We start from the raw sequence: 18,236 nt of genomic DNA on the forward strand, positions 1-18,236 counted from the left end.
TACTTTTCTATTTCCTATTCCATTTACTTCTGTTCTTCATGATTTCTTTCTTCTTCATTGTTTGGTTTATGTTGTTGCCGACTTTCTAAGTTCTTGAGATGGATGCTGAGCTCTGTCTTTCACCACCTCTAATGTAAGAATTTAAGGCTCTGTATTTCCTTCTAAGAACGGCTTTAGCCATGCCCTATAAGTTTTGAAGTGTAGTATTTTAATTACCAGTCAGTTCATAATATTTTCTGATTTCCATTATGGCTTATCTTTGATCCATAAGATAATCACAAAGTTTCTTCTATTCTAACATAAAAGGATTTTCTACATATCTTTTTGCTATTGATTTCCAGCATAATCACATTATGATAAGAGAAACATAATCTCTATGATTTTAGTCCCTCTACAACATATTGAGACTCTATGGCTTAGTACATTTCCATGTGTGATTAAGAAGGTGTAGGGTACAGTGTTTTATATATGTCCATTAGATCAAGTGCTTTACTTGCATTGGTCACAGTCTCTATACCCTTAATAAGGTCCTTAAGACTCAACTCTTCTGGAACTGGCAAATTCCCTAGAGCAAAGGTGTTTTAGTCCCCTGCTTACCAGTCTGGATTCCTGTGTTCCCTTCAATTTTTTTTGTTTGTTTGTTTTTGTTTTTGCGGTACGCGGGCCTCTCACTGTTGTGGCCTCTCCCGTTGCGGAGCACAGGCTCCGGACGCGCAGGCTCAGCGGCCTGTGGGCCCAGCCGCTCCGCCGCATGTGGGATCTTCCCAGACCGGGGCACGAACCCGTGTCCCCTGCATCGGCAGGCGGACTCTCAACCACTGCGCCACCAGGGAAGCCCTGTTCCCTTCAATTTTACATGGTAATTCCTAATTATTTTGTCGGCATTTTGATGTGATGCTTTTAATATGTTTTTGTATCTTATCCAACATTTTGAGTTGCTTTTGATGAGAAGGTGATCTGAATAGCCTAGCCTGCCATTTAAGAACCTGGAAATTCTAGTTCCTGCCAATGTTATCAGCTCTGATTTTTTTCTCATCTAATTTAATACTCTTTTATGTGAAGTAATGTAATTCTTCTGACTTCATTTCTTCTTATTGATTTTATATTATTTCAGGAATTGATCAGCAAAGTTTAAATGATCTAAACTCTCCTATCTCAAATATGTGGAATTCTTCCTGGCTAAAAGTTCTCAAAAGCCTGTTTGAACTTACTGACCCTAATCACATCTTTCAAAAGAAATTCTTGGATACCTGCCCTTGGTATAGGCTGCCAAAAGATATTAGCATTCCTAACCTCTGCTACGACACTATCCATTACAAATAAATTTTGATTTATAGCCTAAAAAAAGCCTATTTGAACTTCTTAATCTTGAAAATCCTTAACAGGTTATAAAACTGTAATATGTATTACAAGGAGCTTGTTAGGACAGATACTCTTCATTGGATAATGTGCTGCTGTTTCCAGTTACGGTGTGGTTGTGTTTTCTGTTGGCTGATAGCATCCTATAACAATGTAGGATGACGTACCATACAATGGAAATAACACAAGGTTTGAAACTGAACTTTTAGGTCCAAATCCCAGCTCTGACAATAAAGCACTAACTGGCTCATGGAAAATCACTTCACCTCTCTGGGCCTGTCTGTTCATCTGTAAAATGGGTTTAAGACCACCTACTCACGGGTTACTTTAAGGATCAAATGGGATCACATACACATAAGAACCTAGCATCATGCCCAGCCCAGAGTATAAATACCCAGTAGGAGTCTGTCATTGAGTCTGGAGGCACCAAACCCTTAAAGCACTAGAAAGGCAGAGGAAAAATGTTAAATATAAGCTCCATAGTATTATATGAGAGAGGGATTTGAAAGTGCAAATAGCACATTTGCAAATAGCAAAGATACTGTGTACATATATGATAATGTTATGCAAGGAAACGTATGACTGAAAGAACAATTAATAAAGAAAAATATCAGTTAAATTCTTTGTTTCTTTTTTTCCTGTTTCTGAAATTCTTAAAAGAATGAAATCTCTTTCAGAATTCATAATGCTGGGTTTGGGACTCTTCTGCATTTTGTATGTGTGCAGCTGTTCCTCCACCATAAGTATGCACGTCTGCTCGTTAGCAATACAATGTAATTCCCACCGTCTAATTATTTGCAGATGACAGATTCCTTGTACGTGGGCTAAAAAAAGGATAGCCCTTCAAAACTGGTGACTTATTTTAAAAGACCAGCTTAAAAGGGTCAGCACAACGAAGTTCAGATATTAATTCGGCAGTTCAAATATATGAACACCAGCACTTAATTGCCAACTTGATGAGAAACAGAAGGAAAAGAGGATTTTTCTCTCTTCAATTAATATTCCGATAGACAGCACCAGGCACTGGCTTCTCTATGGTGCACCTGGAAACAGGCTATGAAGCAAACCTGCTAAAGTTGGAGCGGACCAGCCCCACCGCAGATTCTCAGGGAACCACACACCTCGAGCGATGCTGCACAGTGAGTGTGGGGCTGTGCTGGGAGGGGGATGTGTGGTCCACGGACACTGAAGGCAGAAGAGTCCTTGGGGTCTCTAGTCTCAACCACGGGCTGAGGAACCACATTAATCCCCTACTCTTGGCTCTGAGGGTGAGGCAGCAAGCCAGGGTGTGTGGTCCTAGGGCTCCATGAAACCAACACCAGAGACAGTGTGGCCCATGGGGACAGCCAGATGAAGCTTCTGAGGACACCTGGGAGCTCCCTGTGGGAGGGTGGAGGGGGGATGTGGGAGGGAAAGGGATGCTGAGCACTGGATTGAGGATGAAGGGTATGAACCAAGCATAGGAAATGATCAAGCGTATTCAAAACGTAAGATGGGGAAAATGAGAGGGAAAGAAATGGAGAAATACTGGGGTTCAAGAGAGAGCAAGGCCCACAAATGGGAGCTGGTGAAATGGCTCTTACACGGGCAGGATGAGGATGGTGGCTATTATAGATGACATGCTTATTCTGTGCCCGGCACGGGGCTCTGCACAACAGACTACATTCCTTCATACATCTTGACGGACACTGATGGGAGAGGAACCGTTTTACAGATGGGAAAACTGAGGTTCGTTCATTCATTTGTTCAGTGAAAAAATATTTCATATGAAGCTTACTTTCTAGAAGAGGAGACAGTTAATAAACAATAAACAGACAAATCAGTCCACCCTGTGATAAGTGTTAGGGAGAAAAGAGAGAGCAGTGATGGCAAAAGCCGGGAGGAGGGCTGGAGAGCCTCCTTTAGTTAGGGCGGGTCAGCGAAGACCTCTCTGAGGACGTGACTCTTTAAGCTGAAGGAAAGGAAGGAGCCAATCACACCAACAGCTGTGGGCAGATGGAGCAGTGGGTATGGGCCCAGCAAGGGAGCACCTGTGTCTTCCAGGAATGGGGCAAATGCAGGCCACGATGCAGACATGCGGTGCGTGAGGGCAGGACCTGAGGCTGGAACAGGAGGCGCCAGTCAGCTGATCCCAGGCCGGGCTGCCATGGTACAGCTGGGTGTGTATCAGCCCAAAGAAAAGGCAGCAGAGGGACATACTTCTGTCTCGTGTTTTTGACGGATCATTCTGGGTACTGGATTGGGAAAGGGGCAAGGCCAGTTAGGAGGCGACTGTGGCAGCCAGATGAGAGTAATGAGAGCCACGACCCAGCGGTCAGGCAGAGACAGACAGAAAGGAGGCGGTGAGTGACATAACGTCCCCAGGCCACATGGCTAGTACGTGGCAGGCCTGGTTAAAGCCATATCCTCTAACCTCAGAGTCCATACTCTTATCAGATTTGATTAAAGCTGTTTTAATTAAGGAAGCATTTTAATTAAGATCTTCAGAGGAGTGACTGGGAGTTCATCACCAGCTTACAGTTGAAGGCAATTTTAGTAAGGATTAGTTCAGCTGTTGTAAGAAAAAAAAAAAAGAAAAAGAAAAGAAGGCCTAGAATGAACCAAAATAACAACAGCTTAAAGAAGTTCTTTCATAAAGAGTCCAGCCTGGGATACTGACTCTGGAGCCTTCGATCTTGTAGCTCCTCAGTTACAAGGGTGAGGCCTCCACTCCTGTGGTCTAAGACCGTTCATCACTGCATCCACAAGTAACTTGCGGGAAGGACGAAAGAAGAGGAGAATGGCCTTTCCTCTAAGTGTACCGAACCCGGAATTTGACACCGTCACTGGTACTCATGTTCTGGTAGTCAGAATTCAGACATGTGGCTATACTTAGTCATAAGGAGTCTGGGAAATTTAGTCTTTATTGGCGGTTGCACATCCAGCTAAAATTCCAATCCTTCAGAAGTAGGGAAACTGATATTGGGGTCAGCTCGCAGTCTCAGCCAGAAGGCCTCTGCAGAAAGGCCACCACTAACCAGAGCAGTTCCCCACCTGCGGCCCCAGCCCCTGGGAAGGCCGGGAGCTACTACTAGAGGTCCACAAATCCAACTGTGTAGAGGCTGTGGAATGCGTTATGCATGTAGGCATTTCCATTTTCCAGAGGTACGTGACATTGTGCTAGTTAATAAAACAGGCATTCAGTTTAAAGTGATTAAATCTGCAGTAGCATTTTCATATATTTGCTTTAAAATGGTTACTAAGGGCACAACTATATCACATGGGGGATCCTGAAAAATGTTTATCTTTAGAAGAGGTCCTCCTAGTCAAGAAGCATGGACCCCTCTGGTGTAGGGGAAAGAAAATAGATTTGGGCTTGAGTCAGAGCTGTGTCCAAATATTGCCAACAACATCAAGCAAGACTGTCAGTCTTCTGGAACCTCATTTCTTCTCTTCTGTTTAGCGAAGACAGTGAACCCCAATTCATATGATATGGTAAGGGTTAAATGAAATGACAGGTATAAAGCATCTACCACTAAGACTGGCCCGTAAGGGGTGCTTCCTAAATGGTGCTGCTGTCCTTTCCCCAGGAGCGAGGAGAGTGAAACAGGTTGGAATCGAGAGGTCAGGTTTATGGGATCAAGTCAGGCAAAGCTGAGTCTCCACACTGTGCACTTGTGTGCTTGTGGCTTGGCTCAAGGTACAGGGTCTGGGCCCTGCCTCCTCCGGCAGGAATAGGAGGACCGAAATGACAGAATTCATGCACAGAGCATGCTAGGTACAGGGCTACAGAGCAAGCATGAGACGCTGGGATCTTATCTGGTTCTTCTGAGCACCGTGTCAGCAGCAAAGGCGAGGAGGTTTCTGCCCACCAGCCTCATCACCATCACCGCCAGCAGTTTCATCATAGAACGAGGACACAAACAGCTGAAATCTTTCCAACTAGCAGGAAGTACAAAAGAACCTTTGCGGGTAGAAAACCCGCCCTTTAGTAAGCAGAGGGTAAATATTTTCCCACAGAAATCACGGATATAAAAATAACTAAATAAAACGGGTGAAGCTGTATTGTTGTGTTGAGAAGAACACAACGACAAAGCGGCCACCTGCAAGGTTCTTGACGTTTTCAAGTGATTTTCACATAATTTCATTTCATTCTTACGACAACCCAAGGAGTACGCACGATAGATATTACTACCCCTTTTTTGTAGATGAGAAAACAGAGTTCCAGACTGAGTAAGTATCTTGGTCAAGGTCGTGAGGTTGGGAAGAGGTCCTTCTGGAGCCAGAACCCAAATCTAAATGTCGGGCTCTGCCATGCTGTCTGGAGACCGGGTGAGTTTGGGGACCACACGGCCAGGAAGGGGCACGCTATCCTTAGGCGGCTGGAGGAACTGTATTTGTCCCGTGAGTAAGACAAAGCCAGAAGAGGACGCACTAGCTTAAACAGTGGTATCTGAATGCTTCGGCAAAAGCAGAGGTTTCGTGGTAAATTCAGAGAAAAGACTATTCCGTTTACTGGCCAGTCATCTGTAAACTTCACCTGAAGCGAATCCACGGAGCAGTACTCTCTCAGGACTCACTGCCTGTTGGCTGTGGAATAACGGGTCTTGGGCCCCCTGTCACTTTAAAAGCCCACACTTTCTGATAGCTCTTACCAGCTCTGCTCCCTTCAAACTGGTGGACCATGGGGATTTCCTCCTTTCCACTGGGACAGATACTGTGAGAGCTGCTTTAGTAGCCTGAAGCAGGGAAGAACGTGCAGGATTTTCTCTGTCTGGTCTATACCGTGAAGATCTGATTTAATTGAAAGGGAACTTAAGCTTAAATTCTTGCTGTTTCTACTATATTAGACCCTTGTCATTAGCAAGAACCCCACATTTGCTAATACCACTCAAGGATATTGCTTCTCCCACAAAGTGAGGTAAATTATAACTAAAGATTTTTAGTGGCCCCTGCAAATCCTTCATAACTTTATAAACAAGGCAGTAAAGCCTTTCAACATGCTAATTAAAATACATTTCTCTTGAGGCCTATTGCTGTTGAGAATCTTGCGTGTCCGGGGTGGGCCTATCACCACATCAAAGATCAATGTCATCTCAACTTTTCCTTAAGTTTTGTCTTTTTGTTGATAAGTAATTCTGGTACAGGTAAGAGCATTCTTCAAGCGGGTGGAGGAATCACTCACTCTTGTTTCTGAAAAGAACCTACAATGGACTACTGCTTCACAGACCAGAGTCTCCACCAAAGCCAACATGCTTCTGTCCTTACAAACGTCCATCTTCTGAGTAAGAGTAATCAGTCTTACACGCCTCTACTTCCCCCACCTGCCCTACTGGGTGCTTTTCTTTTCTGGGCCACTTTTCACTGTGAAATGTGATAAGAGTCATCATGTGACTTCAGGTAGAGAATTAAGAAGTTGTGTTCAGATGGCCAAGTTCACCTGCAGCTCAGCTACCTCCTGCCGCATGCCCATCCTTTAGCAAGTGGACCTCAAATTCTTACCTCAGAAAAATTACATGATTACACGTTTTAGACCTTCAGAGTTCCCTGGAAATATTAAATCCATTGATACCAGACTTCTTATGAACTTACATTTTTGCTTTTAATCTCCCAGGGTTACAATACTTGTTTTAATTATTTCAGGTTAACATTTTCATCTGTGATCTTATACACATTTATGTGAATGCTCATTTGATCTCAGTTTATTGGGATTTAACTATTTTCTTCCTATAGAAATGTATCTTCCCTGTGTGTTAACCAAAATGTTACTGCTGCTTATTCCAGACCACTTAGTGATCTAGCACCACTTAGCAGAATACCTGGCAAAAATAAATGTCATTAATGAATGCTTGTCTTTCACAATACTTCAGAAATATTGAAAAGGCATCTGATACGTTCTCAGGCCATATGTCCCAAATCCTAAATCCTAATTCTGAATTAGCAAGGAACCTCCAACAGGTCTTGAAGAAACAATTTCTAGTGTCTGCCCCTCGGTGTCTGAGTCAATGTTAAAACCATTCAAGTGGCTTTAGACCTCTGATTTATGGAGCCAGATGAACACGGTTAACTAACAGTTACTGAATATAATGATCGAGCATAATGCTCATTGTTTAAATTGAGTTAAGTGGATTAGTTAGGGTTTTTGTTGTTGTTGGAAGTAATAGAAAGCCAACAAACTAGCTCAAGTTATAAAAAGGAAGGGAATACCTAGTAGCTCTCCTAGCTTGAAGAGCTCACAGGAGAGCTCTCAGAATTGAAGGAAGAGCTGCAGGAATGAGGAGCCTCAGGGCCTCAGAGCCTCCTGAGGGTTTTCTCCTCCCATCTCTCATCTCTCAGCGTCTCTGCTCATCTTCCTCCCTCGCGTCTCTGGTGGGCACGTCATTCCCCATACAGAGCACCCACCCCGGCAGCTGCAACAAACTGAGAACATACGACAGTCCCAGGGAAGGACTCTAGCTGGTTCTGCTTGGGTCACATGCCTGTTCTTTGGATCAAACATTGTTGACAACAGGAAAAGATACTGATTGATCAGGACTGGATCATATGATCACTCCATTGGCCCTATTTCCAGAAGGGTCCTAGGAAACCCTACAAGGCAGAAAAAGATTGTTACCATGGCCCATTACACTGAACTATCTAAAAAGGTAATTCTAATAATAATGCGGGAAGATCAGATATCTTGTGATTTAATATGTGTGACTGTATATATTACATGAAGCACTGCTCTAAGCAGAAACAAATATACACAAGGGTAGAAAAACTCTCCTCCTACATGTATAATCTGTCCAAAATATCCATGTAAAAAACAGGTCACTCGACATTCCAGTCCCATTGTCTGTGACCCCCATCATTCCATCATTACCAACTTCATCTTCTGACTCATAGAATTGAACCAGATGACGTCTAAAGTCTCTTCCAGTCTATGAGCCTGTGAACACCTTGTTAGGAAAAAAAAAATACCTCTGGAAGAACAGCACATCAACCAGTTACATTATTGGACAGTGTTATGGGCTAAAGTGTGTCCCACCCCTCCCCACACTTCACATGTTGAAGCCCTAACCTCCAATACTTCAGAGTGTAACTTCATTTGGAGATAGAGACTTTAAAGATTAAGATTAAATGAAGTAATTTGGGTGGGCCCTAATCCAATTTGACTGGTGTTCTTATACAAAGAGGAGATCAGGACACAGACACACACAGAGGGAAGACTGTATGAGGAAAAGACAGCCATCGACAAGCCAAGATGAAACCAACCCTGCCAATGCCTTCAACTCAGACTCCCAGCCTCCAGGACTGTGAGAAAATTAATTTCTCTTGTTTAAGCCACCCAGTCTGTGATACTTTATGATGGCAGCCTTAGCAAATTAACACAGATAGTAAACCAAGAATTTCAAAGAGGACTGAGGCAAAGTTGAGACAAATCTGATCCATGGGATGGGGAGAACAAGAGGTTCTCCTAAAGTTCTTTTGAAGGTGGAATTCCCCTGAGATTCAGGGGCCAGAACTAGTGACCTAATAACTGAGGTGTGCTAGTAAAGATGTGATAAAGTGGGTAAGATATTAAGAGAAGTAAGGAGAGAGAAGTGGATGACAGACTTCACCCTCTTTGAAATTTTGCGGGGGTCAAGCATAAGGTGGTTGTATCAGGACACGGCATTACGGGTGGCCAGGCCAAGGCCACATACCCAGCCTTGTGGGCCTGCGGGGAGCCTGTCTCCTCCATGACTTCAGGCTTGCCTGGGCTCCTGATAGGTGTCTCCACTTAGAACTTTGGAGCCCTCAGCATCCTGCCTGACCCTCAGCTTTGAGAGCCAAGAGGCTGAATGGCTGCTCCATCTGGACCAGAGGCTTCCCAGCATGAGTTCCTGGCTGTCACGACCCTTACTTATGATGCTCACCAGTCAGTTTCCCTTTGAGCCATGCGTGTCTAAGCCATTAGGCTTGCCGTTCTCACATGATGTGACAGTCCAGTAGTCCAAACGGGGGTGGCATCAGAACCTTCCGATGATAGTACTCTTGCCCTACCAGTTCTGTACCTCCCCTGCCCCATACCTCACTGCTCTCCCACCAGGGACTCATCTCCCCATGTCAGCCAGACTTCACTGTCACGGAGAGCCTGCTCCTGGCCTCCTTCCCGGCCTTTACCCACCCTGCTGGATGTACCTGGATCCTGGACCTGCCTGACCCTGGCTTGTTGATCATTTTGCTGTTCTTGCCTTAGCTCTGACCTTTGCCCTCTAGCAAACCACCCTGGCATTAAGTGGAACCAGAACTCAGGACTCACCAACCTATGCTGCTGGGGTCTTGGTAAGGTCCCACCCCAAAGCACAATGCACATTTGGAAAAACACATCCATTCATCAGGAAATAGCCAACATGGCGTACCCACTCCCCCCAAATCTGACACCAACGGGAAAATATTTCCGTTAAATAGACCGATTGCTAAATGAAAATCACATCGGATATACAGGACTTTTTAGTCCATAAGCCTCATAATATCAGATCATCACACTGGCAAAGCAGTGCTTGTAAGGCTGTTAAGATGAAATCCGGAGATTACTCCATTACTGAATATTACAATGATATTTGCCAACATGAGATTTTTGCTTGTGTGTGCATTCAAATAAAATTCCTGACCACCATTGTTTACAGCCCGAATATATTAATATCTCATATAATAAATTCCAAAGAAGACAAATGAAATATTTAAATAACCCAAGCATTGTAGAACCATTGAATACTGCATTTTACCTTTATGTTCTTTTTTTTTTAAATCACCCACAGACATTTAAAAGGAAAAAAAATGGCTGATAATGTCAAAAGATGAGAAAGGCTAAATAAATTCAGGGAAATAAAGGAACCATAAATCAGGAAAACTTTGGAGCCGCTAGAAAGACACTTTAATTTTGTAGACAAAAGACTGCATTAAGGAGGAATAATGCAATAATCAAAGGTGAACGAATCTCTATTGTCTGGTGTCTTTCTCTGTGGGAATTTTCCCACCCCTGACAGCTGTAAAGGGGGGAGGGGCGCAGACAGTGGCTGTGCCTTTATTCTCTCGCCCTCTTTCTCCCCAGCCCCTCCCCGTCTCCGTCAATAAATGTCTGCAATCATATTCTTGAGCTCCTGTGTGATTTCAAGGTTCATCTCTTCCATGCAGTTCAAACACTAATTATCCCAGCTGTAATTAGTAAGATAATTAAATACTGGCTCACTCATCTACCTTGGGTCGGGTCGTGATTCTCCCAGAAGACCTTGAGCAGCTCCTCAAAGCTGATGCGTTCTGGCTGGTATACCACTCGGACTACTTCTGCGTGGCCAGTTCTTCCTTGAAAGAAACAGAACGTACAACCCAAATTTACTGACAACATCAATTTATGACAAGTTATTTGTTTCCAAAAAACCACTAGACAAAGGCTGAAATTCTTCCCTCTGAAGGCAGGGTGGGAGCACAATCGTGCTTTAATGCTTTCATAAGTCTCTGTCGCTGGTTCTTTTTCCATAAAAGCACACGGTTGTCCTCGAGCAAGTTTCCTGAGGATGATGATTCCTCTTCATTGTGTTCTAATTTTGTTTTAATTCCATGAGAAAATAAACTCAGGTTTTCATTTTTCTAATCTCACTCTTATGAAACCTTATGGATCCTACCTGACATGGTGCTAGAGATTTGAAACTCTGCAAGGGGAACGAGCCAATTTATTTTTATCATCCCCCCCTTCTCTGTACATAGTAAGCTCAGCTGCACTACAGAGGGAGATGGTGCCAGGTAGAGAAACCCAAGAAAAAAAACAGGCTTATAACTCGTTCACATTAGATATATTCGTTAACAGAGAGACATATTTGCTGTGCTGTTAACACTGAGGCGAGGGTCAGATTCATATACCCAGCAGGACGGTAAGTGTTTTCTCAGCCTAATTCGTCTCTGTGGTAAACAACTACTGTAGCAAAAGCCTCTCTGCAGCCCCCACTGTTAGCACACTCCCTTCTCAAAGGTGGTCCCCAAGGTTCTAAGGATCAGGGAAGCGGGTACTTGCAGTACCACTTGCACCTGTGGAATTCATGCCCTCTCTTATTTTACAATGTTAGAACATATGGTAAATAATAGACCCCTCCATACTAACATCATCTCTATGTTTAAATTTGTTCTCCATCTCTTTCCGTCACCTTGTGTGTAGTAAAGAATTTAGCCTTGCCCAAACAGGTAGCTGGCCTCTGCCTTGGCTCTGGTAGGTAATCTAGGTCATACCCGATAGGAGTGTCCTCATTTAGAGAGGCCACACCTATACTCTTAGGGTGGGGCTAGCCACACTGAATCTCAGGGTAGGGCTGCCAACAGTCCTAGGGTAGAGGCTGCCATGTCGGAAAGACCAACCATGTGACTGAGGGTGGCGGCTTTGGGTAACACAGTATCGGTTGACCGAGAGCCTGAGTTCAACCATGTGGGCAATCAATCAATCATACCTATGTAACGAAGTCCCAATTAAAACTTCTGGACACCAAAGCTTGGGAGAGCTTCCTGGTTGGCAATACTCTGCATATTGTCACACATGGAGGCCAGGAGGGTAACATATCCTGACTGCATGGGGGATGACACAGAGGCTTTGCACTGGAACCCTTCCAGACTCCGCCTATGTGACTCTTCCTTTAGCTGATTTTGATCTGTATCCTTTTCATGTAATCAGCTATAACTGTGAGGATAACAGCTCTGGACTTGCGTGAGTCCTTCTAACAAATTATCAGACCTCCCAGTGGTTTGGGGAATCCTTTGAACTTGCATCTTAGTTTGCAGAAGTGTTTTCCCCTATGCTGGTAATCTCACCTTAATTCTTAAACCCTCCAACTGTACACGCAGGGAAGGTAGAAATCCCCATTTTACAAACTGGCAAACAGGTACATATGAGTTAGATTTTCCCAAGGTCATATAGCTAGCAAATTTCTGGACCATAACCTGAAAAAACACCTTCTGACTTCTTGTCCAGGGTTCTGTCCAATATAACAAAGCGAAGAGAGCAAAGGGAACATGAATCCAGAAAAGGAGAGAGATCTACTTATTATCTTTAGTCTTCCTTAGCAGTTAAAATTTCTGATTGTAGAAACGATGATTTGCAAACAATATGAAGCTTAAAAAATGTGCAGAAATATAGAAAAGAAAATAAAAATCACCCATACTCTTACCACATAAGTACTATCAATACTTTTTACGCACTTCTTTCTAGGTATGTACGTGATACATGCATACACAAAACACACACAAACTCGCACCGTGACACAGTTTGTTTTACTGTAATCACTGCATCATGCTTTTGCCACTTACCAGCATATCGTGAGTGTTTTCCCATATCACTGAAATTTTTAGGAAATACCATTTATAATGACTATATAACACTCCAAAGATGGCCATACTATTACTTATTCAATCATTCCCTGTCATTGGGCATTTGTATTGAATCCTATTTTTATCTATGAATATAAATATTTTTTCTACATTTTTGAGGCTGCCTCTAGCCTTAGTTATATATGGGAATTTTCTAAATCAATGTTTATGAACATTTTAAAGATACTTGATACCTTGTGCTAAACTGCTATTCATTAAAGTTGACCCAATTTTCTCTCCCCATTGGCAGCATATCTGAGGGTCAGCCTCAGTCACCATCACAATGTTGTTAATCCCTACCAAATTTATAGATGGAAGGTAATATCCTATCATTTTATTTTTAATGAATTTAATTATTAGTGAGGTAAAAAATGTCATGCTTATTAATAATTTTAATTTTTTATCTCCTCTAATTTTTGTTATGTCTTCTTTATATTGGGTTATTAATGTTTTATTCTTAATTGGTCAGCCTACATAATTTTAATTCAAATACTATAGTCATGTAAGTTAACATCTAAACAGATTTTATGCTAATAGGTATTAAAAGAATGATAAGGGAATTATGGGAAGAAGATTCATTAAGTATAATAACCATGTTATTGCAAAACCATTTTTGATCTACTTTAAAATCTTATAATTGTGTTTTGAAATGTTTAAATGAATGATTTAACTACATAACTAGTAAGATTGTCTGAATATTAAAAATGGCAACGTGTTACAAACATGACAAAAAAAATTTGATAAGAAAAGCATTGAAACCACACTAGAAATATAGGCAAAAGATGTAAACAGGCAATACACATGGGAAAAAATAAATGTAGATCCAGGCATGAAAAGTTCTCAACATTTCCAGTGATCAAATAAAAGCAAACAAATGTATATTAAACATTAAAACACCATCTCTTACTCATTTCATTTTGCAAAACTGCTTAAAATTGTGCCTAGTGCCAATGAGGACACTGTGAGGCTGGCGCCCTTACTTTGGTGGTGACACTGAAAATGACAGCACCCTTCTGAAACCCCATGGGCATAAGAAGCAAGAGCCCCAAAGACTAAGATTAATTCACCTTGATTAAGTGACCCAGGAAATCAACCTCAAAGATATAAACCCCAAATAATAGAAAAGACATACACAAATACGAAAATTCATTCCATCATTGCTACAATGGTGGAGTACTATAAGAAATCCAAAAGTCAAACAAAAAAGAAACAAATTATGGTACAGCCACATGATGAGATATCACGCAACTATTAGTTATAATCCCAAACCCTAGTAAAAGCTGCTACTAGTTACTGAACACTGATAATATGGCAGGCACTTTACCTACTGGGTGTTCTTCAATGCTCATAATTCTTTTTTCCAATTTTTCTCTACTGAGGTAAAATACACACAACATAAAACTTAACAGCTTAACTATTTTTAAGCGTACAATTCAGTGGCGTTAAGTACAGTCACATCATTGTGCTACCATCACCATCATCCACCTCCAGAACTTTTTTTAATCTTGCAAAATCGAAACTTCATATCCGCTAAACACTACCTCCCCGATTTTACCTTCCCCCAGCCCCAGGTGACTGCCATTCTCCTTCTGTCTCTGTGAATTTGACTCCTCTAGGCACCTCATGTCAGTGGAATCATATTGTATTTGTCCTGTTGTGACTGGCTCATTTCATCAGCAGAATGTCCTCAAGATTCACCCACGATGAAGCACGTGTCAGAATTTCCTTCTTTTTTAAGGCTGAATCACATTCCATTGTTTGTATGTGCCCCATTTGGTTTATCCATTTATCTGTCAATGGACACTTGGGCTGCTTCCACCTTTTGGCTATTGTGAATAAAGCTGCTATGAACATGGGCACACAGATGTTGCTCACAACAATTTTACAACAGGGATGCCATCCCCATTTTACAGGTGAGGAAACCAAGGCCTCTCTACAAGTTTTTTCACATAACATCCCACAGCCGGTAAACGGCAGCCGACCAGGTTTCAACTGGAGGTGCAAGGTCTGGCTCGTTCTATGACCCCAAGCTGGGCTCCTGAATGTAGACACCCGAAGTCATCGAGTGACAGCAAAATGTCACGCAGGCAGTGGCCCAGATGAGATGGAGGTAACTGACATCCAGGCTGTCAAGACTGTTTTCCAGGATTAGGCTCTTCCTTCATGGTTGCAGTATGGGGTCAGGAAAGATTTCCACTCACCAGCACACACTTTTAGACATAATCTGCGCACTGACATTATTTGTGGAGAGGTTTAAAGAGGTTTGGTTGTTTAAAAGAAACTACTACCATTAAACTTCAGGATCCATCTGCATTGACAAACAGTGTGGAGAAGCCCTTGTCAAACTCACCTTTAAGTTTCTTTATTTTATTTCTCCAAAGTACAAGAGCCTGTATAAAAATACACAGTGCAAATGATCAGAAGGCTTAAGGGGCCAGGAACCACTTACAGAAATGCCCACACCTCCAGGAACTCACCGATGTGTTAGGCTAATTTGATTCCCAAGACCAATCTGCAAATAGTTTCTGGTGCTTCCGAAGATAAAAGGCTGTATCTTAAAAATACTTTGAGCTGTTTCTTCACATAACATCGTGCAAACAGCATGATAGATGTGATGTGCAAATGTGCTTGTTAACAGTTCACAGCAGTGTTATAGGTGCTTTAACACTGTCATTCAAAAATACCTTGAAAGGAAAAATGCAAAGGATGAATGTCTTCTCTGAGCATTTCCCCCGTGTCACTTTATCTCATGACTCCAAAGGGAGGTGAAGGAACACGGAGGGGTAGGCTACGGTCAGTCATTCCTTACAAGACAAAACATCCCAGAAGACCCACACATGGCAGTGTTCTGGGGGCAGAAAAATCACACATCTAGAGTCAGCTAGAGCTTTGTGGAAGCCAAGTCATCCACAGAACCAGGTGTTTTTAAAGAGAACCCCAAGACAAATCAGCCATTTCTTAAAGACCTGTGTGACAGCGTTCCATCCCACGGGGAAAATGCAATCTTCAACTCTTCCAGGTCACCATGATTAGTTTTTACTACCGGTGGGCTGGGGAGAAGAAGAGAAACCAGGGAGGTGGCCTACCCAGCAGATGAGACCGGAAAAGAGGCCAGGAGCTGGTGAGACAGGAAGGCAGGGGGACGATAGCAGGGGGCAGTGTTGTACTCTGGTGAGAAGCACACACTCGAGCCAGGCTGCCTGGGCAGTGCTCTGGCTCTGCTACTCGGCAGCTGCGTGACCTGGGCAGGGCCAGGGAGGGAGGAAGACGCTGGTTCAAATCCCAGCTCCTTGGCTATGAGCCATGCCTTACCTAGGGGGCCCACGCCCACTATCAAAGGCCCTTTATCTACTTTACCACTTGATGCCACGGTTTCCTCATTTGCAAAATGGGGAGCCAGAACCGTGCCTGGCACACAGAAGTCTAAGTCTCTATGTCATATCATAAGCTGAATTATTAGAATTATACTCTACTCAGCTGTGATGGAGTGGGAAAAGATGAGACTTAACATGACTAGAAGTAACTTAAGCCATAGTTCTAAAAGTAGTTTAACACTTTTTTCGACTGTGACCCAGGGTCTCCTACTATTTCAGATAGGAATAAAAAATAACCTCTGTGACAGAAGAGTCATAAAGATTAAACGAGGTCATATGTGGTAAAGTTCTGGGGAAAATGCCAGCTCTCTATACACAAATGTGACGCTTCTATTGTTGTTACCCTTTTATGTTTCCTTAGCATGGACCCCTCCCCATAAGGACTAAACTGCAGGAGAAAACACATGTCTCTGTAAGTGGATAATTCTGATCTTATTTATCCATTCGACTGATAGAAATATCAGTCGAGTGTCTACAACCACTGACCGGGTGCTGAGGTGCAGGCCCAGCCGGCGCCTTCTGACCCCAGTGGGGACTGTGGGCTGGCCTTCGTCCACACCATAAAGGACCCAGATTCTCACTCTTTTGATGAAGTGTAGGGTGGTAGAGAAACACTGTGTTTTTCAAGTGTGAGTCCCCACTTTAGAATCAGAAGTAAAAGGACAGGGGTTTAATGAGAGGGTGCTTAATTTGGGTAAAAAGAAACCTCCAGAAACAGGGCTCCAGGAGCAGAAGCTGAGGCTGGGATCTTGCCTCCCTGGAGAAGCTGTGTCCTACCACACTGTGGCTGTCGACAATTTCCTTCCTACGAGAACCTCTGTCCCTCAGAGTCGGTGTAGCCAGGAGACAGCACAGAGCTGCCGAGCTGAGACGAGCAGAAGCGTCCACTGCCCCCTGGGCTGGGACCCTGGGAGGCCACCTCCCTCTGGTCAGAGCCAAGTGACTGCAGGTTAGTGGGCAGCAGTGATGGGTGGCCAGCATCCCACAGCTAGCACGCTGAGCGGAGCGAGCGAGACTGGAGGTGACAGCTACACTCCAAACTCTCTCTAGAAGTGGTGGCTCCTCCCCAACGGGGTGGGCAGATCCGATGCTAGGAGATTTCCAGAAGGAGAAGGAGCAGGGCCACCTGCACCAAGGGCAGCTTGAGCCCACGAGGGGCTCCTGGGGGTGGGCTCGTCTAGGGGGGGACCCAAGGGCCACCCAGCCGAGCAGCCGAGACCTGCGTGGTCCCAGCGTGTGAGGAAGAGCGGAAGCCAGGGCAGCGGAAGCCTGCCTTCTGGGAGGGGGCTTGGTCCGGACGCAGAAGACAAAAGCAGAGAGAGATGGAGACCGTGCACACCTGCCGGGGCCCGGGCCCTTGCTGCTGCAATGGGGTGGGGGTGGGGGTGGGGGTGGGGGCGGAGGGCGGGAGGCCGTGGAGACAGCACCCGGTCCCCGGGCAGAAGCTGCACAAAGTGGGTGCCCCTCCGCCGTGAGCCGGGCTTCTGCTGTCTCCACAGGGCAGTGAGAGACCTCGAGGCCTGCTCGCCCCTCTCTAGGTCAAGGCCCAGCCCTGGGCCACACCTCACAGTCAACAGGTTGCCCATTGAGAGCCACACGGCCGGGCTCCACCCAGGCTGAGGGGCACGGGGCCGCGCGCTCGGGGCCTGGCTTCCGCACTGGGCTTGGCCAGAGCACAACTCACCCCCGTCCCTGCCGCTCACAGCTGTCCTCTGCCCTCCGGAGTTCCTGGCCACCGGGCCTCTCTCTCCACAGCTGGGGTGTGCCAACCTCATCTCCCCATGCCATCTCCCTGACCGAGACACTCCACAGCCCCACATCAACCCCCAGCTCCTCTTGCCCCGCCCACATACAGCCTGCAGTGCCCTCGCTCCAGCCACCTGCAACCCAAGCCCTCTCCTACTCTCAAGGTCCCTGGAGGTGCTGCTTCCTCCAGGAAGCCCTGCCTGAGGATGCGACCTTGAGAAGAGGCATGATGCACGGGAGAAAGCACCACAGGCGGGATGCCGTCAGATCTACTGTGCTCAGATTCAGGCTCTTCGACTGAGTCAGGTCCCCTGAGGTCCCTCACTGGGTTGTTGTGATGAAGAGAGATGATGGATGTAGCCGATAGGGTCCAGCAATTAGCACACAGAGGGGACTCAAAAAACT

At 44.5% G+C, this 18,236-nt stretch overlaps 1 protein-coding gene across 4 annotated transcripts in view; it reads right to left on the minus strand.

Annotated features, from left to right (window-relative positions):
• Positions 1–18,236, minus strand: part of MSRA (methionine sulfoxide reductase A) — a 383,087-nt gene that overhangs the window by 124,767 nt on the left and 240,084 nt on the right. For all 4 annotated transcript variants that reach the window (XM_089912744.1, XM_089912747.1, XM_089912746.1 and 1 more), the window contains exon 4: positions 10,561–10,665. In XM_089912744.1, the coding sequence (XP_089768870.1) occupies positions 10,561–10,665 (105 nt within the window). The remainder of the gene's footprint in view (positions 1–10,560; positions 10,666–18,236) is intronic.

Source organism: Delphinapterus leucas, chromosome 6 (genome assembly GCF_059928025.1).
Source record: "Delphinapterus leucas isolate spDelLeu-1000000601 "Yukka" chromosome 6, BTC_Dleu_Yukka2, whole genome shotgun sequence".
Lineage (NCBI taxonomy): Eukaryota > Metazoa > Chordata > Mammalia > Artiodactyla > Monodontidae > Delphinapterus > Delphinapterus leucas.